Consider the following 27345-nt stretch of genomic DNA (forward strand, 5'->3'; position numbering starts at 1 on the left):
TAGTCTCAAAATGACAGAATTACAGCCATGGAGAACAAATCAGGGGTTGCCAGACATTAGGGATAGGGAAAGGGTGTGTCCCTAAAGGGGTAGCATGATGGAATTTCTTTATGGTGATGGAACCGTTCTGTATTCTGATTGTGGTAAGTTACATGAATATACATGTGATAAACTATCATAGACTGTATACCAGAAAAAGAAAAGAATGCACATAAAAACTGACGTCTATAGTTTACCTATAATAATGTACCCAGGTCAATTTGCTGTTGATAATGTATCTGACTACATTTATGAGATGTTATCACTGAGGAAAGCTGAGGAAAGAGCACCCAGAAACTCACTGTACAATTTTTGAAATTTCTTGCAAATTTAAAATTTCACAATAAATTTTAATACACGTTAATTTTAAAAAGCAACAGACGATGTAAACACAGAAGAAAGCAAAACTATAATCAATAAACTCAGTGATAAAAAAAATATTGTATCAAGAAAACAAGGGCAGGGATGCTGTTTGTTTATTTTTATAGAGAATGAGAAAGTTCTGAGAAATTCAAAACACAATAGCATAAATTTTAAAAGGTTACTGAAAAAGATGAAAGAAGAATTGGGAATAAAAGGACAAAAAGATAAAAAAGAGAGAAAAGATAAAAAATTAGAGAACTAATGAAGGAGTTCAACATCCAACTAATATTAATGTTCCAGAGAGACCAGACATAAGTAAATTATCAAAGAAATAATACATGAAAATTTTTCAGAAGTAACTGATATTATTAGCACTGCTGCTCTGATAGAAATTATCGTCAAGTATTTTAAATATTTTAAAAATATTATATTAAAAATACAAATGAATCAGCTAAATAAATATTTATTAAATAAAAATAGTAAAATATCTACAGAGTGAATGAAACTCACTTATGTATTGCACCCATGTGTACTATACACATGGTATATCCTTATAGCTCTTTGGGAAATTATCTTATCTTTAAACAATTCCAGCAACTAACATCATAACCTGGTGAATCTTATTAACGTTTGTTGAATTTAGCTCAAGTTTCAGGGGATATGTAACATCTAAGCATTTCCCTTCATCAATTGTTTATTCCTTTTCAAACCCTACCATATACGTGTGTGTATGAGACACAGATATAGCTTTCCGGTTTACAAAATGTTGCAAACAATCAAGCTTTAAAAAACATTTTTTTCCTTAAAAATGAGGTAAGCATCCTTATAAATTTCATATTAGATGCTCTCATCTATTTGAATTAGTCTTTCTTTATTAAAGAAGTAATATTTTAAATCTTATTTTTATTTTGGGGAAAAATAAGCTGTTTTTATTAGTATAACAAATATCTTGTGTTCTAGCTTTTTCATTTAACCCTTTAAATGATTTTATATTAATATATTTTTGAAGCAATTAACTTGCATATGCTTTTTATAAGCATTTTTAATGTAAGGCAAGAGTTCAAAACTGTGGCCCTGGTCCAAATTCAACCCATTATCTATGTTTGCAAATAAAATTTTATTAGAACACAATCCTGCTCATTCATTTATACACTGGGGTGCCAAAAAAAGGTACACACATTTTAAGAGATGTTATCTATGTATTATTAATACCTTTCGAAGTTGAATTGAATTATGGTATCAATGTGTAACGGCAGAAGTCAAACGTGACTTGTATTCATCTTCTGTTATCGGGTATATATTGAGTATTAAATTTTAACATAGTTTTCTTCTTTCTTAAAATGTGGCTACATTTTTTTGGCACCCTCTGTATTGTTTATGGGTGTCCAAGAATAGTTTTAATACTAGTCCTAATCCTGACGTGTTTCTCTTCTTCCTAAAATGCCATTATTAGAGATACGTCAGCAACTCTCGTGAGTCAGAAGCAGTAACAGCAGCAGGAAGAGGTTGATATACTGCTGTGTGGCCGCTGTAAGAGCATCTTTTCTTTGAAGTCAAATGAAGATCTAGATATTAACATTTTGACAGAAAAATACCCCTTAATAGCCAAACTTTTACATTTTACTATCAAGGTAAAAGTATTCCCGAAGTGATAAAAATAAATTTCATGCAAACAGCAAAGGAGCTGGAGGTTCCTTTTGCTTTAAAAAAGGTCTATTACCTTGTTTCTGGCTTTTGAACTTTTTAAATAAACAAAGATATTGCTAGGCAAGCACCTCTACAAATTGAGGAGTCCCTGAATTGAAGCTATAATATTTAATTCATACTGCTAAATCTAAATTTTTTAGCTCTAAAAAATGCTATGGTTTTTAAATCATCAATAGATAGTAAGTGCTTGCAATATACAATAACCCCTATAATAACTAAAAGTATTCTTATCCTCTCCTGCAGCAACGATTTTAGTTTCATCATGCATTCACCTCTACCAAATATTCACTGAACTACTACTACTAGATGGTACTTACTAATTCTAGCCCTGGTGGATAGAACCAAGAAAGTTTCTGCCCCCCAAAACAATACATTCCAATAGAGAAAGACATAGAACATATAAATACATTAAATATCATACGGTGGGGCCGGCCCAGCGACTCAGATGGTTGGAGCGCTGTGCTCCTAACGCTGAGGTTGAGGGTTCGATTCCCACATGGGCCAGTGAGCTTCACCCCCTACAGCTAAGATTGTGAACGGCTCTCCCTGGAGCTGGGCTGCCGTGAGCAGCCGGAGGTCGGCGTGAGCTGCCGTGGGATGCCTTGGACTGCTGTGTGCTGCCACAGGCTGCTGTGCTACTGTGCTGCCGTGCGCTACCGCGTGCTGCCATGAGTGGTCGGCAGCCAGCGGGAGCGGCTGGCAGCAGGCAAGAGCTGCTGTGAGTGGCCAACCAACGACTGGCGACCAACTGCGTCAGCCAGGGGAGCGCAAGGCTCATAATACCAGCATGGGCCAGGGAGCTGTCCTACACAACTAGATTGAGAAACAACGGCTTGCACCAGAATGGAGAGGGGGAGGCGGAAGAAGGGGGGGGAAATATATCATACAGTGGTAAGTGCTATGAGATCATTTAAAGCACGGTAAAGAGGACAGAGTCATCATTTTGAGGTGAGCGGTTCTACTTTACAAAGAGTGGTCAAGGTAGGACTCTGATGAGACAACGTCTGAGCAAAAACCTAAGGAAGTGAGAAATAGAACTAGGAGAACATATAAGGGAAGAGGAGGTACAAACACCCTGTGAAGAGTCATCTTTGACTTTTTCAAAGCATTCAAGAAGGCCAGAATAGCTGGAGCACAGAAAGCAAGAATAGGGTTAAAAGGAGCTCAGAGAGACAAGACTAGGACCAGATCGTGAAGGCCCTTGAAGGAATATTTGAAGGGTTTTTGCTTTTGATCTGAGTGAAATGGGTACCACTGACATGTGACCTACATGATCTAATGTATGTTAGATCAAGTGGCCAATAGAAGAAAGGGAGCAAAGGCAGAATTCGAGTGACCATTTCAGAGGCAACTAAAAATAATCCAGGTGAAAGTTAAAAGTGACTTGGACCAGGGTTGTAGCAGTGGTATGTGGTAAAGACTGCACTCGACTATATCCTGAAGAACAAGACTTGGAATTTGATAGATTAAATGTAGGATGTAAGAGAAGAGTGAAGGATGACTATGATTTTGGCCTGAGACACTAAAAATTACTAAGAATGAGAATGAAAGCATTAGGTTTGGAAAGTATAGGTGTATCTCTTAGACATGTTAAGAGTGAGATGTTTACCAGACATCCAAGTGGAGATATAAAATAGAGAGTTAATCACAAGTCTAAAGTTCAGGGAAAAGTTCAGGTTAGAGATAAAAATTCCGGAGTTGGAAATTATACTTAACATTCTTCTCAAGTAACTCCCTACCACAGAAAATAACAAAGTATTTCTAAAAAAAAAAAAAAAAAAAGCTAACCACTATTAATAATTGTGCAGATGTAAATTCATAGGCAGATATATTTTGTATCAACTGATTTGTTATTCATTCAACAAATGTTTACTAAATAATACTTTGTGACAGTTACTGTTCTGGGTGTGGTTCATGATTGGGAATAATACTGTAATACATACACAATCAAGTACTTTAATGGTACTTTAAAAATTATAATTATTTTTTAAAACTTTTGGAGCATCTTTTCTATTTATTACTAAAGGGGGGAAAGAAAATAAAAGCAATGGAAAAGAAATATGAAGTACCAATAAAAGATTTAGTGTTAGAAATATTTATCAAATGACTGAACATTTTAACAAATTAGTTTCACAAAACAGGTTTCTAGAGAGAAATTACAGCAACCACTCATACTTCCAAATGGCGTTTTGAAAACACAAACTGGCTTCTTCCACTAAATTCCCTCCTCTATGCCTCATACTAAAATTTTAAGCATCAAAAGAACTATAATTAAAAATCTAAGCTACACTGATTGATAAAATTAAATAAGAGAATATGCATCAGAGGCCCTTTGATCTTGGTCATTCAATATGCCTATATTCAGAAATACCCACAGAAACACAGAATCTAACTTTAGGAAAATTCTTTTAGAAAATCTAACCAAACACCTGTCTAATTTCTGAATCTCATCTACAAAGTCCCCATGAATTGGTTGACCTAGTTCTGTTAATGACAGGGAAGGGTAACTTGGTTTTTCTATTTAACAGTTTTGCTCTATCTTTGGAAAGCTCTGACTCTCAGGCAGTTTTTTCTTAACATTAAAGCTTAATTAAACCTTTTCATCTGACCCTAGAGTTTAGGATTTTGGACCTATTAATTCTTTGTTGTGGGGAGCTGTCCTGTGCATTGTAAGATGTTTAGCAGCATCCCTGGCCTCGAGCCCACTGGATGCTATTATAGTAATACTCCCTCCCCGTTTGTAACAATCAAAAATGTCTTCAGACATTGCCAAATGCCCCGTGAGAAGCACAATCACCCCTCTAGTTGGGACCTCTGCCCTGGTTCTAATTTGGTAGAACCAAATAACAACACTAACATTTGAGCATTTAATACATGCCAGGAACAATACTGAACACTTTGCGTATTTTTTCATTTAATTCTCAACACCATCCCAATGTTAGAGCTCAGAAAATGGAAGCTTGGAGGCTAGGGAACTTGCCTAAAATCACATAGCTAATTAAGCGGCAGGTCTGAGATGTGACCTAAGGAGTTCAAATTCAGAGATCACACTTTTAACTTCAAACAAGTCTGACTCAAACCAAGTCTAGTTTCTTTTCCAAAGGATAATTCTTCACATATTTGAAGATATTGTGAGATTCCTAATATCAACCAGAGCTGCCCCTAAAACCTCTAATTTCTCAGTTCTTTAAGATGACAAGACTTCCAATTACTTCACATCCTTCCTTCTGAATATACACAGAACTAAAGACAACAGACTCCGGTGTACAGCAGAGTGGCTCTAGTCTTCTTTTCCATTAATTATGATGGTTTTTTGGGGGTCGGAGAGATGGGATGGTGGCATCCATATTGTACTTCTGTTTTACATCATTTACTGCCAAAAATCACCCTCAGGTCTTTTCCATAAGTGATGCTCTAAAGCTATGCTAACTTAATGTATGTTAGTGTTTTTCAGGCCTTGTGTATACTCCTAAAAAGTTCATTTAAATGTAGTCCAGCAGCATGAGGTCAAACCCACCCAAATGACATCATTAATAATGGGGGAGAGGCACTTCCTCCTAGGAAAATCTGGGTGCCTTTGGGAGGAAAAGTGGGGAATCGATGCTGGGAAATGAACCAACAATGTCTACCATAGTTCATTTCTGAGGAAAATGCGAGAAAGATTTGCTAAGCCAGCAATAATTAGTCCTTCATCAAGGATATTTCCAAATCTGTGAAGGACTCCTAAAAAATTCATGAAAATCACCAAGCCTTCTGATTTCCAGAAGTTATTGCAGAATGGGAAGAAATACAGACTAATCCGTGAACCAGGAGAAATTGTCCCCGAGGTTTATATTTTAAAAACCACCTTGGAGTAACAGTAGGTATGTACATTTCTTAGATATGGTATTTTGAATGTGTCAAAATGATGTATTTTGTTTTCATTTTTATTTCCCTATTTTATAACAAAGTAATTGTTTTGCTAAGTTTATAGCTTATTCCAAAGATGCTGCTGAATTTCAGGATTAATCTTCAATACTACAAAAATAGGCTATCCAATCTCTTTCCCTTTAAAATGGTTTTTAATTTTCTTGAACTTTTTATTAAATTCTTCAAACAATGTTAGCTTCAAGGGAATAAAAAACTTAAGTTTAACTTAAAACAATAAATTTAGTCCAACAATCCAGGTTCAGAGATCATTTTGGACTCCTTAGTATATTATTTACTATCCTTCTTCCTTTATTGTCACCTATAAATTTGGTAATTTGCCTTCTCCAGATGAGCATAAGACAAAGCAAAGAACAAAGCCACTTTCCATGATCAATTATCTTTGGATAGGGTCATTCAAAATCAAAATTGTGTTGATTAATTGATACAATCAACTAGTGACTAACTCAATTTTCCTTCATCTTACACCCAATGATATAAAAAAAAGATTTTACCAAAAACTAAGCTTAAGTCCAAATACATTATATTGCTACTAGTCTACCTACTACATCAGAGAAAAATCAGTTTTTGTGACTATTTTTAGCAAACCCATTCTGGTTCATTTTTAACCTGTTTTTCTTCAAGATAGTCATAAACAATCCTTTTCACTTTTTTGTTCTAAAATCTACCCTTTTCTAAATCAGGGCTAGAATCCCCTATCTTTTTGCACTTCTAGTATTCCCCTAAAACCTTCTAAGACCACAAATAATACCAATAATTTTAAGATTTTGCAGGCAGTTCCTTTTATAACTATAATATGTTTCAACTGGCAGAAGACAACTCACTTAACAGATGCATGCTTCTACTATAACCACGTTGGTTTCTATGTCCTTCCTAGCAATGTTTGCTTTGTTATTACTATTACCAGTGGTGGTAATTTATTCTTTCTGTTTGACAAAAAAGCTCCTAAATAAGAGTTGAAGAATTTTTTTCTTCCCTTATTGCATCACTATTATTACAGTTGCCTTGATTACCTGTTTAAATGTAATATAAGAAACGCTTTTTGGTTAGTCTTAGCATTTTTTTGAAGTCTCAGTTCGTTTCACCTCGTTTTCCTGATTTTTTTAAAGATTTGTTTTCTACAGTTTATTATGGCAATATTAGCTATATGCATTGTTTTAAAAGTAGTGTGCATATCTTTGAACAGTTCATTGTGTAATAACACTAAGGTCTTTTTCTGTCCAAAAAATGTCAAAATTACATTTTTATCTAACTCCTTAAAATAATTTTCCTTTTTGGAAAAATTTCTACTGTGGAGTCATACTGATATTTTCTCTGATCAAGAATCAGAAAAATTCAAATTGGTGAAATAAATTGTAAAATATATACTATGCAGATCTTAAAAATTGTAAAAAAAACCACTATGCAGATCTTAAGAATTATGCTATAGAAGACTATTTCATGACATGGGGGAATGTTCATGCTTAAGTTTTTGTGGTTTTTTTGTTTTCTTTTTAAAGGTATGGGTTATGTAACAGTACATACAGTAATATCCCAAAACCATTTTTAAGTGCGTATGTGTGATTTTATATTTATATATATATATACACAAAAATCAGTTATATGCAAAAATATTTAAAGTATTTTTCTTTGATCATAGGATATTTTTATTTTCTTCCATGTGCTTTTCTGTATTTACCAAATTAATGTAATATATCACTTTTATAATACATGTGTTATTTTAAAAGAATCTGTAGAACCAGAGGAAAATATTCTATAAAGTACAAGAAAAAAGGTCTAGCATGAGATTTCTTTTATAACTCTATTACTAAAACAAGCTTAGAAAAACATTTAGAATTAAGTGGGGGAAATCACAAGAACTTCCAAAAGGTTGTTATGAACTACTTAAATACATTAAAAATAGAATAATTTTAAAATGTATATCTCCCAATATCCCTACAAAATGAACCATCAGGAGGACAGGGATAATGAAGACAAAAAAAAAAAGTTGAAATGTTTTAAATTGTGCTAAAATTTCCTGATAAAGTAAGCAATGTCACCTGTTAATATTTAAATTCTCACAGCAAGAACAATTATCTTTATTTAGAAATTTTGTCTCGTTGAAAGTCAATTTGCAATAATCCAAAAACTTTACTGGTTATTTTTTATTTCAGTGGCAATATCTAGATCATCTATTCAAAGTCTAGGTTCTAAAAGACTAGAAAAAAAGTCATTTTAACCAATTAAAACTTTACCATTCAAATACATTTGGTTCTGTAAAATACTATTATATATAAAGTGGTTCAACTAATCCTAATTCATCCAAAAGTAAAAATACATTCACTTTCTTTAGGAAATTATTTCAATTATTTTATTTATAGCAAATTTTTTCAAATATATCAAAAATATTATTTCAAAATTAATATTTCCTTATTTTTTGATTCATAAAAAAACAATACCAAACATAATGCACTCTCAGTTACATGAAGATTTTAACACTTTAAATGAAATAAAAAACAAAGCATCAAACCCATGAAACAACACAAATACACATTTATTTTAAAATTACTTGCCATTAAACAATCAAGACACATGATCTTTTACAGCCAGAAATGCAAATGAGCATAATGAAACAAAGGCCAAACATCTCTCAATCTCTCTCATATTCATACATGAATAGAACTATAACCCAGCAATATCATGTAATAAATGAATACACACCTTACTTTAGTATATGCCAAGGTAGATACACAAAAACAAGAAAAAAATTTTGAAATCAGAGTATAAAGGGACTCTGCTTTTTCAGACAATGCAGCACTGAAAGCCAGGTCAGCATCCTTGGGCATTACTAGGAAACTTTAGCACATCTGATATTTCCATCATCTTCAAGCTTCCTCTGAATAATCAGAAAATTCCAGTCTCCCCCTACCTCACCTGTCCAGACATCCTTTGGCTTTCTTCCCTCAACTGTGTAATAACGCTATTGTGGTTATTAAGGCTTTAAATGTTCAGAGATACAACCCCCTGTATATATTAATTCAGTTCATTTTCTCACAGACACTGACTCAGCCGTGGGTTGTGCAGCACTGACGTTTCTAACCAAACAGCATCGTGCGAGCTGTGGTCATCCCATTTCCCCATCTCTGTGCAGTGATTGGCTATTGTGATTGATAGACAGACTAAAGAAAACTCAGGAGATGAGAGCTTAGTGATATGAGATATGTTGCCAAATGCCATCTGTAAAGCTAATTCTAGCTCTGCCAGCTTGCCAGATTTTAGAAAACTAGGATGGAGTTTTCTTTATTCCTTTCAATATTTTATTGTGTATCCATTCTGGGCAGTAAAGCTTCTCTTTAAAACCAAAGAGAAAGCATTATTTGTACTTTAAGAATCTACTCAAGAACTACTCTTTAAAGCCATGAAACTTCCATTTCTAAATTGCTACTGGAAGTACAAATGACTTAAAAAGGAAACTGGAAAGCTCAATCTTCATGCAGTCTCAGAAGAAACGAGCATGCGTACTCCTGTGTGGAAATGAAACCTTGCGGCAAAGTCTCATACTGAACGTATGATGCATTTATCTTTAGTAACCTGAGCAGACTGCAGATCTGACTTTTAAATAGTCAGGTTCGATCTAATTCATACATTCAAGAGCTTTTAGCATATTGTCAAACTAGGCATTTTAACATTAATTATACAGAAAAAGTGCTTTTTTCCTTTTAAAATAGCAAAAACTCTAATTTATAATTTAAAGAAAGTTGTCACAATTCAGGTCAAATATACTTCAATTAAAATAATCTTTAACCTCTCAGCAAGCAACCAAATCCCTCTATGCAGGAATTAACTATAAAACTACTCAGAGAGAAACAAAGTCCAGTAACTTTTTAAGCATCTCATGCATTTGTATGCACTTGCAGAGGGATCAAAGCATCCTGAAGTCCATCCAGGTCCAGATTAGTTTCCGTCTAGTCTTGTCTTTTATATAAGTGTTATACATACCACATCTACATTCAAAATAAAGTTCAGAAAAGAAAGTACCTTAAGGTTTTCTTAGATAAAAGAGAAACCATAAGGCAATGCCCACCAAGCTCTCAAACCTAAATGGTAAGCATACATAAAACAGTAACTATTATTGTTACTGTTATAATTCAAAAAATTTATTTTTATCCTTGCTAGTAAGGAAAGGTAGGGGGGAAAAAAATCAAAGGAAAAAGACAAGAAAAAAGCAGGCTATTCTAAAATGTGAATAGAACGAATAAATTTAAACAAGGCAACTTTTTAGATTATCTACAAAAATTGAATCAATCAATAATTATTATTTCTTTACTGCTAAAAGACTGAATGTTTGTGTCCCCCCCCCAAATTCATATGTTGAAATGTATTCCCCTAATGTGATGGTACTCAGAGATGAGGTGATTAGTTCATGAGGGCAAAGGCCTCCTGAACGGGATTAGTGCCTTTATAAGAGACCCCCGAGAGCTCCATAGCCATGTGAGCACACAGCGAAAAGAGGGCTGTCTGAACCAGAGGGGAGCCCTTACCAGACAGATACTTGCCAGCACCTTGATCTTGGACTTCCCAGCCTCCACAACCATGTGAAATCAATTTCGGTTGTTTATAAGCCACCCAGGCTATGGTATACTGTTATAACAGTATACCTTAACAGACTGAGACATTTACTTTTAGTAAATTTAAATTCCCAATTCTGTGTGAGGTGGCAATGTGCCTACCAACAGTTCTCTGTCCCTTTTGTCAGAGATGAGCATATGACATAGTTCTAGCCAATGATTTGTGAACAGATGCCTTATGGGAATTACTGAGAAAGATAACGTCCTTATATAAATAAAACCCCTTTCCCACTGTCCCCTTCTATCTTCCTCTTCCTCCGTGTCTGGAAGGTGGACATAATGGCAGAAGCTACAGTAAGCCATCTTGTGATCAGGAGGAAAAGCTAAGAAAATCAGAGATTTTTTGACCCCAACATCCTTAAGGCACTAAATCTACATCAGGCATTGCCTACCTATGGACTTCTTACGCACAAGAAAAATAAACCCTTAACTGAAGCCAGTGTTTAGTCTGGTTTTCTTTTACTCAAATATCCCTAAATAAAATACATAAAATACACACACACACACACACACACACACACACACAGGATGAGAGTAGGTAGAAGCATAGGTGAAATAAAATCAGCCGTAAGTTAATAACTTGAAGCTGGGTGATGGATACACAGGGGTTCCTTATACCTGTTGTAGTCACACAACAGCCTAGCCGACTGTCCCCCCCATGTCTTTCCTTAAGGAAAGAAGAACAACAACCTGTTCTCTCTATATGTACTTAAAATGTACCATAATAAGTTATTTAAAAGTTTAAAAATAAAAAGAATAAGAAACTTGTTTATAAATCTGCCATTTACAAGCTGGATGGCCTTGGGCAAGTTTATTGACTTCACTGTTTTCATCTGTCAAATGGAGACAAGTAATACTAGTCACAAAGCTCCACCTTCAAATCCAGTCAAGATAATCTCTACAAGGTCCCTGGCAGAAATGTCCTCCATCCACCTAATCATCCAAGGATGAGCTCAAATCTCATTTTCACCTACTCAAGCGAACCCTGATTCCTTCTTTGAACTCTTACTTTACTACAACTCGCTACACTGTTTATGTCCTACTGTCCTCTAATTGTTCCCTATGTGGATATAAAAGCATCCCGTCATGGTACCCGGACAAACTTCTTTCCTGACTCTTTCCTGAACGGAGCACTGGTTCTCAACAGTATTTGCCGATTATTAGTTTTAAAACCTATCAATTAATTTACTATCAATTAAAAATATGTATCTTTTAAAAAGTGAAACTGTATATTTTTAAAGTATCCTAAATATGTCCCTAAGTACATAGGACAAGAGGTCCCTAAAAGTAAGCTGTTTTTCCCTAGGCAGAGATTCCACAAATGAGGTTAAAATAAACTCTAAGGATTTCATGATATTTTCTTCAAAATACCAAAAAACACTCATGCCACTGGTATGTAATTATAAACTAATAAAGTCAACTTAACATTTTAATTTTAGACCTCACCACATTAAAAGTCCACAATAAAGCAGACAAGACATCAGGAGATTTAAATATTAAACAGTACTTAGTCACTCATATTTTCTAGCTATAGCATACAATTTAAAAGTACCTGAATCATTTCTTTAAAATTACAAAAAAGGGTTTCAATATCACAATTTTCAATTGTTTTCCAAGAAAATTAGTATTAGTTATCAGTAGAATTTTACATTCAAGTTAAATGTTCAATAATATCCCCTAAGTAAATATTCATAAATCATAATACTCTATGAAAACATGTTTACATGTCTGTAATATATGAGGTTTATGACCTGCCAATTAACAGCTTTAAAATATCAGATCATAAAGTGTTCTACATGAGTTGTTCCTTATTAAGTCATACAGCACAAAAGCTTTAAAATCTTTAAAAATAATATATAAATGGGCTAAAACTTTTGAAATGAATTTCATTTAATGCATCAAACGTGAGATGAACCAGCAGAGTCACCGCAGAAAGACTGATTTTCCCATTAGGATCAGGATAACAACACAATATAAATTCACTTGGTTAAAAATGTATGGAGGCAAAGACTGACATTTATACATGATAAGTTATCATGTATAATCTATACACAATGTATTTAGAAAACTAAATAAATTCCTATCAGAGGGTTTTAAATACAAAAAACTAACCTGTTTTGCCAGAGTCCCCAATTAAATTATTACATTTATTCATAGGGTTAACTAAGGAGATTTTAACATTATTTAGAAACAGAAACAAAAATTCAAATAAATACAAGAAAATTAAAAAGAAAGAAATGTTTCTCTAAAAGTTATTCAAGGAAAAATGCAAACATTCATAATATTTTGTAAACCAGCCCCCATCCTCTGACAGGACTTGCCACAACCAAATGCAGTTTGGTTCTTTATAAAAATCAATTTTACCAGAGCTTTGATATGTGAAACACGTATTTTCTACCTACCTTGAATGTTTATAAAGTTTACGAGGTCTACTATGCAATTTCCGATCCCAATTCTCTGGATCGCTGGAGTTACTGTCATAAGGATGAGGCCGTCCTGCCATCCCACTTCAAGCTTCCTCACACTAGAGCTCTGAAAGCACACATGGCGCACCCATAACCTACATAAAAGAGTAGTGTGGACCTTTAAGTCTATTCCATGCAGAAGAAAATAGTCACAGTATATTACATGCTTTCTGATATTATTGTGCCTTTTTTTTCAAAGTGATGGACAGGATTATAAAATACTAGACACACAAAATGCCACAAATTAGAGTAAAATAAACACAAGAAGTCTTTTTAGGTACCTTTCATTTGATTCTTCTATTAAATTTTCTACCCCGATGCAACAGTTTAATAACGTGCTATTTATATGTAGTAAGTAAACTTAACTGCTGTCTGGGTAACTCATGTTTCCAAACATTAAAATAGTATCAAAAAGGGCAAAAACAATTCCACAGGATGATTCTTTCAGACAAAAATTCCACTTTAAATACGTTTATTAATTATTAAAAGTTTAAGATGTTTAACAAAGCATCCAGTAAGAATAACAATGTTGTTGTTTCTTTAACCAAGTTAAAGACCTTGAATAGTAGTAATTAAGTATTTGATCAAAAATAAAAGTACGTAAACAGCCCGATGTTTTCTTACAGTGCAATTACCTCAAAAATATGTTATCAATATGATTCAGATACTTTATGCCTTTTCGTATGTGAAGCTTGTGACTTATTTCTATAACCACACGAAATTATAAGAAAACTTGATGGCTTTACAGAATACTCAGACTGAGCACTTTAAAGTATATTCACTTTCCAATTTAATCTTCACAATTATCTTACAAGGTAGGCATTATAACGCCCATGTACAGAATAAAAAACAGTCTTAGAAGTTTAGTAACATTGACAGAGATAACAGGCTTATAAATGGCAGGATTATAAACAACAATGAGAATTTATGATACAAAATAAAGTCTTGATCTTGAAAAATGCTCAGACTGGAGTATTTTGTTGGGAAATAGCAGGTCAGATTGGACTTTAACAGATTGCAAACACCAAAAGAAAAACCAAATGAAGTTAAACAATTTGAACAAAGTTCTATTTAGTTGGACTGGAACCCAGGTTTCCTGACACACAGTCCTGTATACTTTCTATAAACTTTTCCAAGCTGGATTTGATGAAGTGAGGGAGAGTTGTGTATAAAAGTCAAAGCAAACACAGAATTGGGAAAATAGTATACCTTACTGAGTTTTATAAGGTATTCCAATACAATTTCACACACACAAAAAAAAATGCAAAAGATAAACTCATTGAAACGGCAAGTCTATTTCAGAACTCAGTAAACATTCGTTTCAGAGAAACTGTTATGCTATTTTGCACTTTTTCCCTCAGTTACTTAGTACTTTCTTTCCAAAAACAGTTGAAAATCTTATAATGAATATTTTAACGTAATATGTAAATAAGTAGGTACACCAATGAGTGAAATAAAAATAATAAAAAAGGGATGGGGGAATTGCACAATGGCTAATTAAAATTCCTAAGTAAATGCCACAGTTTATTTGTTGAATGTTCCTGGAAAAGCAAACCTATTGCCTTAAGGATCATTGGATGATTGAAAATCAATCACATATTAGACTAACATAAAAACTATAAAATTGGGCCGGGCCAGTGGCTCAGGTGGTTGGAGTGCCATGCTCCTAACACCGAACGCCCGCAGCCACCAAGAGCTGCCATGAGCCACTGTGACGGCCAACCACTGGTGACCAATGCCGGGGGTGGGGGGGGTTAATGCTCATAATACCAGCATGGGCTTGAACTGGAGCGGGAGGGGGGGAGGGAGGGGAGGAGGGGGCGGGGGAGAGGCAAAGAAGGGGGGGGAAACTATAAAATTATTTTGAAAACAAAGTCAATCTCATTTGAGTATCATAAAAATAAAAATGTATTTACTAAAAAGGAAACTTTTAAATTTTCAGTTTGCTATTATTATAGCTAGTTATCTGTAATGAAGAGATGAGGCAGATGGGAAGAGAAGGATAAGAACAAATTAAAGACAAAAGAGAAAGTCAAACAGAAAAAAGTGGTCACAGAGCAAGAGAGACAAAAGGCAAAAAGAATAGTAGGGAAAAAATGATGAGGGGGAAAGATGCAGAGAGATTTAGCAGGATCTGTACAGTAAGATCTGGGGCATTTTCTCCTTACTTTATAGGTCTTCCTATAACGCTATTTTAGGCATTAACATTTCTTTACCAGAGCATTTTACCTCCTAACTTAACCAAAAGACACACCCCTGTGAATAAGACAGCTACAAATACCCACTGAGAGAAGAATGATCCTAAACCTTGGGATGCAGTGACTAAAAAATACATTCACATTTTCCACAATTTTACAATGGGTGGCACATATCTTAGCAGCAAGGAAATAATAGAAAGTCTGCCTAGTCCATCTTACTGGCATTAACAAGCATGTATTTTATAGACAGCCACAAGAAAGTAAAGAATGTTCAGATAGATAAAGTCAACTGGAAAATCATATTTACATTTCACTTGTCAATAAAACTAGGTTATCACCATGTGAAAGATTTCTCACCACTCCTCACTCTCAATAGTCAGGGATACAAGCACAAAAACAAGTGAAATTAAAGTCTGAGATACCTAGAAAAAATATGTCTGTGTTTGCCTACACATGCTAGTGTATTTTAAATGTTATCAATAAGCTATATCCGTAACTACAAATAGATAAAAGGCAAGTCACACATTATATACTATTTTGAAAAGTCTAATGATCTCTTCTACTTTAAGCATTCTCTGAAAAATAACACCCAAAATAAACCCCAGTTAAGATTGTCAGCCAGACGGATGCATTTAGTACATCCACTGCAACACATGGCAGATGTATTGAATTATAAAATAATATTAATGTTTAATTAAATATAAATATTATTGACATTAGTACTTAAAATAAAATAATATAAATTGTAATTAAATATTTGTAAATACTCAAGTGTGCGCCTTTGGACAAGAGGTAAATGCCTATGTAAACAGATGGACTCGAGACTTATTGCCGAATGACCAGTCAGAGTACAGACACAACACACAAATAACGTGCGCACTTGGTAACGAACAGACTTGGTGTCTAATATGGATCTTCACAATTGCATACGTCATGTGTTGTAACGGACGTACTTAATGCACTCGTGTAAAACAAAGAAACGTTTTCTGAATTTTGGTGCCTGCAATTTTTCGTCACTTTTGTGTGGACCATCATTCTTAACTGTCATCATTTTTGTTGCCACTCTATCCAAGAGTAGAGTGGTCCTATGAAACCATCCAGGAAAGAATTCCAGCCAAAGAAAAAGTCTTGGAATAGTTTATTTGAATCACACTGACTACAAGTAGTGGGAAGCAAAATCTCAATGGGTTGAGAAAACGCTCCTGAGAATGGCAGTTTTGCAGCTTAGTTTATACATTAGAATCAATGGAAGAGACATAAAGAAGGTTACATGAAATTCACTGGTGGTAGGTTAGGGAGGTGGAGGAGACATCTTTGAGATTGGATAAAAATCAAAACGGAAAGATACACACTTCTTTTACATTGGTGGGCACAGTACCAATAGTTACTAGATAGTTAACAGTACACAGAGCTGGTATGTGGGCGGCAAAATAACAACGTGGTCTCATGCTCTCGGGCTGGCAATTGTGCCTTCGAGGAGTCTGGAACAGAAAATTACTCTGACATTTCAAAGGTATGCTATGCTATCTTTGATGCACAAAAACAATACAGTGGTGCCTTGGTTTTCGAAGTAACTCGTTCGGGAAGACCGTTCAAGTTCTGAAATGTTTAAAAATAGCCGACAGGTAGGCTTCAGGATCTTGCACTCAGTGGAAGCCACGTGACATGTTTGACTTCAGAGGTGTGTTCGAAAACCAAAGCATTTACTTCCGGGTTTACAGCGTTAGTAAACCGAAATGTTTGTCAACGGAGACGTTTGAAAACTGAGGTACTACTATAGACAGTTTCGAAGGTAAAGACTGACCTTTATCAGTTATAGGGTTAGGACATGACTACCTGCCATGAGCTGCTTTTAGTTACAAATTTTCACATTCAGACCACCCTGTGTGGTTACTTGTGGTCTCTGGGTTTGTTAGACCCACCATGCGGGCCTGCCCTGAGCTTGTCAGGTTTAGTATGTGGCCCCTTTTTCATCCACAAAACCTTTCACAAAGTGAAGTAGTTACCATTAATTTATATGGAAAAATTTTCTTAGTATGCCCAGACCCAAAAATAACCTACCAAATCATACCAAATATGCTTAATTACATCTGGTTTCACACTGAGCATAACACCCTTTTGAGCTCCCTTAGGCTTTTCTGATACCTTAGGACACATCTTGCTAACAGATGCACAAAATAAACAAAGCACAGATGCTCACAGGCCTAGTTCATTGCTATGGAGCTTGCTGCTGAGATGCTGAGTGTAGTTCCTGGAGGAGGATGGCAGTCCCATTCTCACTGCTAGGGCATGCTGCCTCTATAACGGCTCGCTGCAAAACAAATGCTAAACACTGTTTTTGCTTTTCGCCTTTATTTGTAAAAGTCAGAGGGAAAACAATGAAGAAAACAGAATCACATGGTGATACCAGGGCCAACAGCCAAGGATTGCCTTCAGCTGCATCGAAAGCCAAATGTGGGTGGTAGAGACTGACCAAGAGGTAGCCAAGAAAGCACCCGAGCAAGTCAAATGTCCTTAGGCAAACCTCCCTATGTGGAAAAGACCAAAAGGAGGTGGGAGAGCCCAACAGAGCAAATGAATCCCTTGAGATTGGCCAACTACAGAGCAAACACCTGATTTCACACATTTAATTCCGTACTAGCTATACAGAAGGCCTTCAGAGGAACCAGGATGAAGAATTTTTGAAGGGCGAGAATTTGATAAGGGATCATTTGATAAGCCTCCCACCTTAAGAATAAAAAAGAGACTGTACCACCCTGAAAGGCACAAAATATGATATAGATATAATCACAAAGAAAGCTTTCAAAAAGTTCTACCAAGTTTTTATAATTTCCTCATGATTGGTAGCTAACTCACTCTATGTGTATGATAAATCCTTAAATTAATAAGGAACTGAAAGTCCTGTTTAGCTACATCAAGAACTGGAGAGCCTAGAGAGACTGAATACTACCACAGATAACCCTGAATGAAAAAGAACAGGTGGAAACAACTTTTAAAAGAAAAAAACCAGGAGTGAAAAGGAACCTCTTGCCAATGCAGCCAAGTGAAATGATCATGCAAGTCCCCTGCAGATAACAATTATCTAAACAAATCTAAATAAAATGTAAACACACACAAAACTGTTTTAAAAGCACCGAAAAATGTCCCAGAGCATACAGTAGTGAAAGAAAAGCTCACTCTTAAAAAACTACAACTGGAAGTGGACAGAACGTGAGTTCAGTTTGAAGTTTTTATGTTGAGTGCCCTCCCCATTCCCTACAAATACGGTGAAGGAAACCAGGCAGCCACACAGCTCAAAGTGGTTAAGAAAATAGTTTCAAGGCTGGAAGTGCAGCTGGAAATTTAAGGCAGATATACTAGGAGTGAAAGAAGCACAGAGGTGAGAACCAGAATCTGAGCATAAACTTTGCTCAGCTAGACTACACACATACGTGGGGGACGCCAGGTAACTCAATGGTAGACTACACAGGAATTTACCCTTGAAAGATAGTATAAAAATCTATGAGTTTGATGCTGTTTTAACTGAGTTCATTCTCCAAGCACCGGAAAGCTAAAGCCCTTACTAGCTTAAGTGTCAGATGACAGAGACCACCACTGGCCAATAAACTAGAAATTAGGAGGGAACTCCCAGAAGTAGAGGAACCATAGAGAGGAGGAGCTCCAAAATCTGAGTGTAATCTCGGCCTACATTTTTGGCTGACCACCAAATTAGACAGGTGCAGGAGATCCCTCCCCCACGGACTCCCCAGGAGACCATGCTAAAAAAATCAAGTAGCTAGAAGAAGTAAGAATTAAGCAGACAGATTATCAGCTGCTATATACAGTGTGGGGGGGTGGGGGAGGGGACAAAGTGTTGCAGTTTGAGTCCAGGCAAGTTAACGGTTCACTAGGGGGAAAAAAAAAAAACCCTCACAATAACACTCCAATGTTTAGATTTCAACCAAAAATTATGAGAGATGCAAAGAAACAAGACAGTAAAAAGATAGTCAATAGACACTGACTCCACGTGGGTCTAGACGTAGGGTTTAACAAAGACTCAAAGCACACATTATAAATATATTCAAACAATTAAAGGAAAGTATACGCAGAGAACAAAGTTAAGAAACAGTGGCAGACAGGAAATCTCAACAGAGAAGTGAAACTATCAAAAATATGGTAATTCAGCTCTAACTGAAAAGAACAGTAACTAAAATGAAAAATTTATGAGATGGGCACAACAGGAGATGGATGACAAAAAAAAAAAAAAATCAGGGAACTTGAAAATAGATCAACAAAAATTACCCAATCCATAGAATAGAAAGAAAGATTGAAGAAAAATAAATAGATCTACAGACACAGGTGGGACAACATCTGATGATCACAACATGTAAGTAAATGGAATCACTACTGATACAACAAAACAGAATCTCAAAAGCATTGGAAGTGAAAGAAGCCAGACTCAAAGGTTGCATACCATATGATCCTATTTCTACAACATTCTCAGAAAGACAAAACTGTACGGATAGAGAACAGAGCAGCCAGGGACTGGGGCTGGGGCTGGGGGTACTACACAGAGACAGCACAAGGTAATTTTGGGGGGTCATGGAACTATTCTGTATCTGGATTGTGGTGGCATATGCCTTTGTCAAAACTGATAGAACTATACAACAGAATTTTATTACACATAAATTTAAAAAGAATTTTTTTTTTAAAAATCAGCAGAGATGTTTAATATTTATAAGTATCAAACATATAGCGTGACAATTAAACCACTTTTTGATCAAAAACCCCAAATCATATTGCCCCCATTACCACCCCTAGCATACTTCATCAATAAGCTATCCTCCAACTGCTATAAATGACATACATAAACTTTTGATTATGAAAAGTGGTGAGAACTTTTCTATTTCTACCACAATAATAAGTGACTACGAAAAAAGGTTTTGGAATTAGGTAAAACTGTTTGTATGACTTTGTACAAGCTTTTTAACCTACAAGACCTCAATTTCCTTAAATGTGAAATGAAGAAAATAACACAGTTCTCATTACCATTATTTTATCTATTACTACTATCACGTCAATCAAATTGCAGTAAAAAATAAATGAGACAGGACACCCTAAACAATAACTCAGTGCTGAGCACATTACAGACTTTCTCTAGTGTCAGACTAATGAATGTAAATTTTGCATAATGTTTTATTAGTTCATTCATCACTTTCTATTCGACTTCTGAGATCACAAAAGGTGAGAATTCCTAAATAGCCATTCAACATTTATTGAGCACCTAAAATGTGCTAGATGGTTGGAATAAAAAAATGAATATGGTATCATCCATGTCCTGGTTGTAAAAAAAAAAAAAAAAAGTCACAACACAGGAGACAGGAGAAGAATGATTAAGGATAGAATGTCTACTCATTTTGAGTTTTTCTCATTTCTCCAGGGTACACTTGACCCTCTCCCATTCTACTCAACATCAAAAATATCTTCAACTTTTACATGGTCATCAAAGAGCCACATGCTGTTTTCATAATGGGGAGCGGGTCTACAATAAAGTATTTGGAGGTGCTTTTGTTACAAAAACTTTTTCCCTTCTTTAATTTTACTGCTTAAATGTAGTTTTGAAACCAGAGGCCAATCGAGTCCAGGGCTTGTGCAGCCCGTGCCATCAGCCAATAGACCAACACAGGAGTTGGGTCATAGAATAAGCGTTTGTTATCAAAGCACCACTGGTCTGAGAATACAGCGGGTTAACACCCCCTCTTACAGCCTTAACAGTCACAGCCGGCTTGGGGTATTTAAGGGAGAATCTGGGTGTTCCTCAGGAGGCTATGTGATGGTTCTGGGAGTCTGCGTGGAGCCTTCCCTGTGGCCACATGATTCTGTGGTGGAATCAGCAACCCAGGAACAGTGATGGGATTGGCCTGGTAGACCACTGAGATTGTGATCAATAAGCCTAAGAGTATTAATCATAAGTTTCAGGGTTATTTTTTAAAACAGGGAACTGGGTAGGACAGGACAAGTCTTCGCAGTGGGATGACCTATTATTAAGCTATAGGTAGGTCAAGTAAAGGTGAGGCTGGGGACACAGTGAGGCCTCTACTAAGGGGGTCCCAGGCAGGCCCTGTTTCAGTTCTGTTTCAGTTTTTGATTGCTTAAATATGGTCAACACCTAGTGTAGGGGAGGAAAAATATATTTTTCCTCTACCCTTTTAAGTTATCGACTGAGACCCCTGCAACAAAAGACAGACTAACAAGAGAAAGCATACAAATTTAGTTAATATAAGTTTTATATGACCTTCATAGGAAACGAAGGAGCCTCCATAAGGAAATAAAGACCTGAAAAAAATGATTAGAGCGGAGTGTTCTTATGCTGGGTTTAATGACAAGTAGAAGCAAGTCGTGGAAGGTCAGATGGGATAAAGACTGAGCTAAGTGTAGTCAACAGAGGAAACCTCATTAGCAAAGCCTGTTGTTCACATTCCTCTGTCACTTCATCTTTGGAGCTCAGGATGCTCCTTCCTGTGCCCTGGATACAGGGAGGACACTTGCCACGTGAGGCTTTTAGGAACGGTTTCAGGCGCAGATCAGAAAGTCCTTCCTGCGCATGCCACTTCTCAAATTCCTTCACCTTAAAATAGTCAATACGCCAAGGCACCATATTTTGGGGTAGCATGTCCTAAACCCCATCATGTTACTGTAGGCAGAAAGAATGCAGCCGCAGGGAGAGAAAGGGGAGGAAGGAAAGGACGATGTAAGGGAAAACAAAGAAAGATGGGATCATTCCTAAGAAAAGGTGCAACTATATAGCTAATGGATCATAACACTATTAGCACTGCAGGAAGGGAAAAATCCCCACCATCTGTGTCACCATGACAATTCCTACAAGGAAATCCCCCCTCCTGATTGGAAGGAGTGGTCATCAACAGAAGAGACCATGCCTGGGAAGACCTGTAACACCGCCCCTGAATACTTCGCGCCTCATTTAAATATAATCCTAAATTTTCTCTGTTCTGAGGTAGTCACTACTCCTCCTGGGCCTGTCCACTCCCGCATTTTGGGAACACACACACACACACACACACACACACACACACACAAACACGGTGCCAAAAAATGTATACACATTTTAAGAAAGGAAAACTGTATTAAAATTATAATAATATATACCAATAACAAAAGATGAATACAAGTCACACTTGACTTCTGCAATTACAAGAGGTGCTCGAAGTGGTTACCATCAGCGTCCAGACACTTCTAATTACAGCGAACTACTGCTTGAGCAACGTTGACCAAAGTGTCAACTTGTATACATGTTTTTGGCACCGTCCCCCACCCCCGTGTGTGCGTGTGCGTGTGCGAGTGTGTGTGTATGTGTGAATTTTTTTAAATAAATTCTTGGCTTGCTTGCCTTTGTCCACGTGGCACTGTTTGTTCATACATTCTGGAATGCCTTCCTGTGATGATAAAAGAACCCCGATCTCTGATAACAATTACACGTTGATAGAATATGTTTCTGCCACATGTCCCCCATTAAACTGTAACATCCTTGAGGGCAAGAAAAAATGATTCATATTTGTGTTCCCACAGCTTAGTACAACTTGTATGTAAGCTTTTACAAAATGTTTTAATTAAGATGAAATAAACTAAAAGACATTTAACACAATCCACTAGTGGAAATACAAATTATGAAGATTTATATAGACAGCCTTTTAAGTTAATTGCTTGTCTTAAAAAAAGAATAGTATTATATAACTATACCTATATTTTAGTTACGGTAAAGAGCACCAATCATGTAAATCTCACCCTCAAATGAGCAAAAAGTCCACAATTCACAAACTTCCCAAAAATATTCCTCAAAGCTGCCTGTCTAAATTTCACAGAAGCCCTTTCAATTCTCAAGGCTTGTCCTTTTCTGATTTGCTGCAGTTAATACAAGGCAAGTAAAAAGAAAAGAAAAAAACAAAAAAAGAAAGGAAAACAGGAAGTAAATAAAGCTAATCAAGTCTATTCAGTATATTTTTACACTAGATTATATCTGACTAAATTTTATGTAACTAGTTCCATGATAATCAAATTCAATTGCCTTATGCTTTTATTCAAAGTCTATTCATTGAGTTCTTAGCACGTTTTCAGGCATTTTGCTAACTGCTAGCGATACTTAAATAAATTTAATAAAATCATATAGAATTTCCATTAAAAGTCGGATACTTAGTTTATTAAAGGGTCTCCATGTCTTATATCTTATTCACCAAAATGTAAGACTTCCAAAATCAATCCATATTCAGCCCTTGATCTTTCAAAGGTGACCTAGAGATTAAATCTTTTGAATTAACCGATTTTATCACTTTTATAAAATTTCTGTTCAAATTTTGCTGACTTCTTATTCAAGGCATTAATACTTCAAGAAATGCTTAATTTTTTCCCATCCTAGCTCAATAAATGTTTGAAAATCTTTCCATATGTTAAGCATTTTCTAAGTATCTACATTATCTGATTAGCACTTTAAAAAACTAGATGCTGTTTACAGTGGTTAAATTTTTAAAACTAATTAAAAGGCACGATTTTTTATATATTCTTTAAGAAACCTTAATGTTTTGTTTTCTGTGTATATGTCTCTATTTTTCCTTTTCTTCTGTGACTAAATAGTATTGCCTTCAAAACCAGAAACATCTTAGTTGAAGCAAATCACCTTCAATTCCTACAAGGAAATCCCTTGACATAAAATTCAATACAGGTAAATCTCCAATAAGCTGATGAGTGCCTAAATCAATCGAGATTACATTCTACTTCTGAGAACTAGCACCCTTTAAACAAAGTCAGACCCTTAAGCAATGCTTTCTTTTTTCCCTCTGTTGGGCTTTTTAAATAGGTTTTATATTTTTTTATACAACCTTTACCATGCTGTTCCCTTTTGACCCATTCATTATTCCCATTACCTTCCATTCCTTTCAGATTTTTGCTTATTTATCTGCCATCAACTCACTAGGCTAGAAAAGGCCCTAAGTATGACTCAAACTCTAGACTGCCGTGCTGCCCAATAGAACTTTCTGTGATAATGGAAAAGTTCTATGTCTGCACTGTGCAAAAAGCAGGCACTAGTCACATGTGGCTCTTAAGCACTTAAAATGCACCACAACTGAGGAAACGATTTTTTAATTTCCCATTTTAATTAATTTAAATAGCCACACGTGGCTGGTAACTACTATATATGCTAGCACAGTTAGTTAGAGGCAGAATATCAGAACCTTCTCCACCAATAAAGTTATTTTTCCTCTAAATGCTTCATTTTAAGGAATCTAAAATTTGCCTTGAGACAAAATACTTGCTCCCAAAGAAAGATTCTATGTATCTTGTATCTTAGTATTATGGTTAGTGTTCCATTTTAATAAAATAAAACTGTTCTTATATTCAAAGATCACTAAGGCTTCTTTCAAAAACTAAAAGTCTGTGGTACTGGTACGTGAATAGACAAATGAACAGAATAAAAGATCTAGAGATAGATCCCTAAAACATAAGAAAGTTTGACAGATGATTTCTCAAAGCAATTGAGGCAAGGATAGACACTAATAAGTGGTATTGGAACAACTGGGTAAACATTTGGGAAAACAAAATTGAATCCATTACTTCACAGATATACTAGAGTAAACTCCAAATGGATCAGTTATCCAAATGTAAAAATTGAAATTACACAAATACTAGAGAAAAACATGGGTGATTTCCTTTAGAACCTGGAAGAAGGAAAAGCCTTTCTTGTTTGACTATGTAAAATTAAACACCTTTGCCTTGCAAAAAGCAGCAGAAACAATAAACAAAACAAAAACAAATATTTTTTACTATATTAAGAGCTCTTTAAAAAGAGGGATAAAAGACACCCCCCCCAAAGAAAAATTGAAAATGCCCAAAAGACATGGGCAATTCTCAGAAAAATCAAGGCAAACGCCCCTAAACATGTGAAAGCGTGCTCAACCTACCTCAAAGAGAAATGCAAATTAACACCTCCAATTCTGACCATATACTGTTGGTGAGACTGTGGAGAAACAGACATTCTCTACATTCTCATACACTGCTAATGAAAAATACAAAATGATACAATACCTATGAAGAGGAATTTTGCAATATCTAACAAAATTCCACAAACATTTACAAGTCCCACTTCTAAGAATCCATCCAGAAGATACAACTCCATAAATACTAAACAAAATATTCAAAATATATTCACTGTGGCATTATTTGTAACAGCAAAAGACTGAAAACAATCTGAATTACTTCAAAAGAGGCTAACTGAATAAACTATGGTACAGCCACACAATGACATACCATGCATCTATTAAAAAAAATAAGGCAGATCCCCATGTATTAACATGGATTAATATCCAAGATTCACTATTAAGTGAAAGAGAAAAAAATCAGGTGCAAAACAAGCAGTATACAGTTTGCTACCTTTTGTGAATAAATCAAATAAACATATACCTACATACATACAAATATACACATACCTGTTTGTTTTTGCAAAAAGAACTCTAGAAGGATAAACAAGAAACTAATAGAAATGGCTACCTACATGGGGTAGGGTGGAAATGGGGTGGAAGTAATAGAGATGTACGCAAGAATTTTGAGTACTCTTTATACAGTTTTGATATTTGAACCATACAATAATTTATATATTCTAAGTAAATAAATAACTAAAGGTCCTACTACTGCCATGTTCTAAATTGCGCCATTTTATGGTTTGGGTTTTGTTTAAATAAACGAAACCGTAGACGTACACTATATATGTAACTGCAGATTTAGTAGCAATAAAAAGCGTTGCCGAATCACTCAAATTCCTTCACCTCTTACTAAATACCTCCATCTAGAACAGTAAGCAATGACCGATATGTATCAGAATGGGCTCCTGAAGAATAAAGTCAAACTATCCTCCTTTGGGAAAGTTACCCCAGTGTGGTAGGTAAGAGATATCTCAGCACTAAGTGAACTATAGCAAAAATATTCGGTGACACAAGCAGTGTCTTTTATTATACAAAGGTGGTCCCTTTCAAAAAATTGAGAAATTGGCTTAAAGGGATATTACCTGCCTCAAGCCACAGAGCTAATAAATAAGCTAGGACTCAGATATGTATCTCTACAGTCAAATTCAGTGTTTTTTCCACCCTACTATATTGTCTCTCAAATTTAATACACAATCTATCAAATTGCTAAACCCAGAAAATAAAAAGTGCGAGTTGGAGCATTTCAAATCACTAAGAGATAAAGAGAGAGGACAAACAGATAGATTCAAGGTTAGAGAGACAGATTCTAAAAAATGAACTATTAAAAACTATTTGAGCAGAAGATCCTTTCCTATCTCATATTTTATCGTCCCCAAATTCCACATCAAGAACAAAATATTTATCTGACTCTCAGAATAAAGAAGAAATTTCTAAGCCTCAGATCAAAGAAAAACAAGCAAAGACTGTTAGTATGAGAAACAGGCATGTGCAGCCAGCCACTTTATGCAAACATTCCCAACAAAGGCTAGTGAAAACTTCATCGGGGATCAGAATTAGGACTGCAGACCAGCTTTCAAGAAGCATTAGTTTAAGGGCCGACGATTGGCTCAGTTGGTTAGAGCACAGTGCTCAGAACACCAACGTCACTGGTTCAATTCCCACATGGGCCAGTGAGCTGTGCCCTCCACAACTAGAGTGAAAAGAAATAATGACTTGAGTTGGAGCTGATGGGTCCTGGAAAAACACACTGTTCCCCAATATTTCCCAATTAAAAAAAAAAGCATTAGTTTAGACTACATAAAAATTCAAACTACAAAAGATAAATGGAAAACTATAAAAAATTGTTACAATACAAAGGACTAAAATCTTCACTGCGTAAGGAACATTTATAACTCCACAGTAAAAAATCTGAACACTATGATGGAAAAATAATCAAAGTTCATAAACTGGCAATTTACAAAAAGAATACTAGTAGCCAAACAAGAGGAAAAGAAATATTCAACCTCACTAGTAATATAAGAAATCCAAGTTAAATCTGAGATGTTTAACCTATCAAACTGTCAAAGATGTG

At 35.5% G+C, this 27345-nt stretch overlaps 1 protein-coding gene across 10 annotated transcripts in view; it reads right to left on the reverse strand.

Annotated features, from left to right (window-relative positions):
* Window positions 1-27345, reverse strand: part of BTBD10 (BTB domain containing 10) — a 64900-nt gene that overhangs the window by 30211 nt on the left and 7344 nt on the right. For 4 of the 10 annotated variants that reach the window (XM_074336028.1, XM_019729548.2, XM_074336023.1 and 1 more), the window contains exon 2: window positions 13046-13203. The exons of 3 other annotated variants lie outside the window; for them this stretch is intronic. In XM_074336028.1, the coding sequence (XP_074192129.1) occupies window positions 13046-13146 (101 nt within the window). In that variant the 5' untranslated portion in view covers window positions 13147-13203. Of the gene's footprint in view, window positions 1-8736; window positions 9095-13045; window positions 13204-27345 lie in introns of those variants that run through there. 3 more of the 10 variants (XM_074336025.1, XM_019729539.2, XM_074336026.1) reach the window with 3 other exon arrangements.

This window comes from Rhinolophus sinicus, linkage group LG06 (genome assembly GCF_036562045.2).
Source record: "Rhinolophus sinicus isolate RSC01 linkage group LG06, ASM3656204v1, whole genome shotgun sequence".
NCBI classification, from domain to species: Eukaryota; Metazoa; Chordata; class Mammalia; order Chiroptera; family Rhinolophidae; genus Rhinolophus; species Rhinolophus sinicus.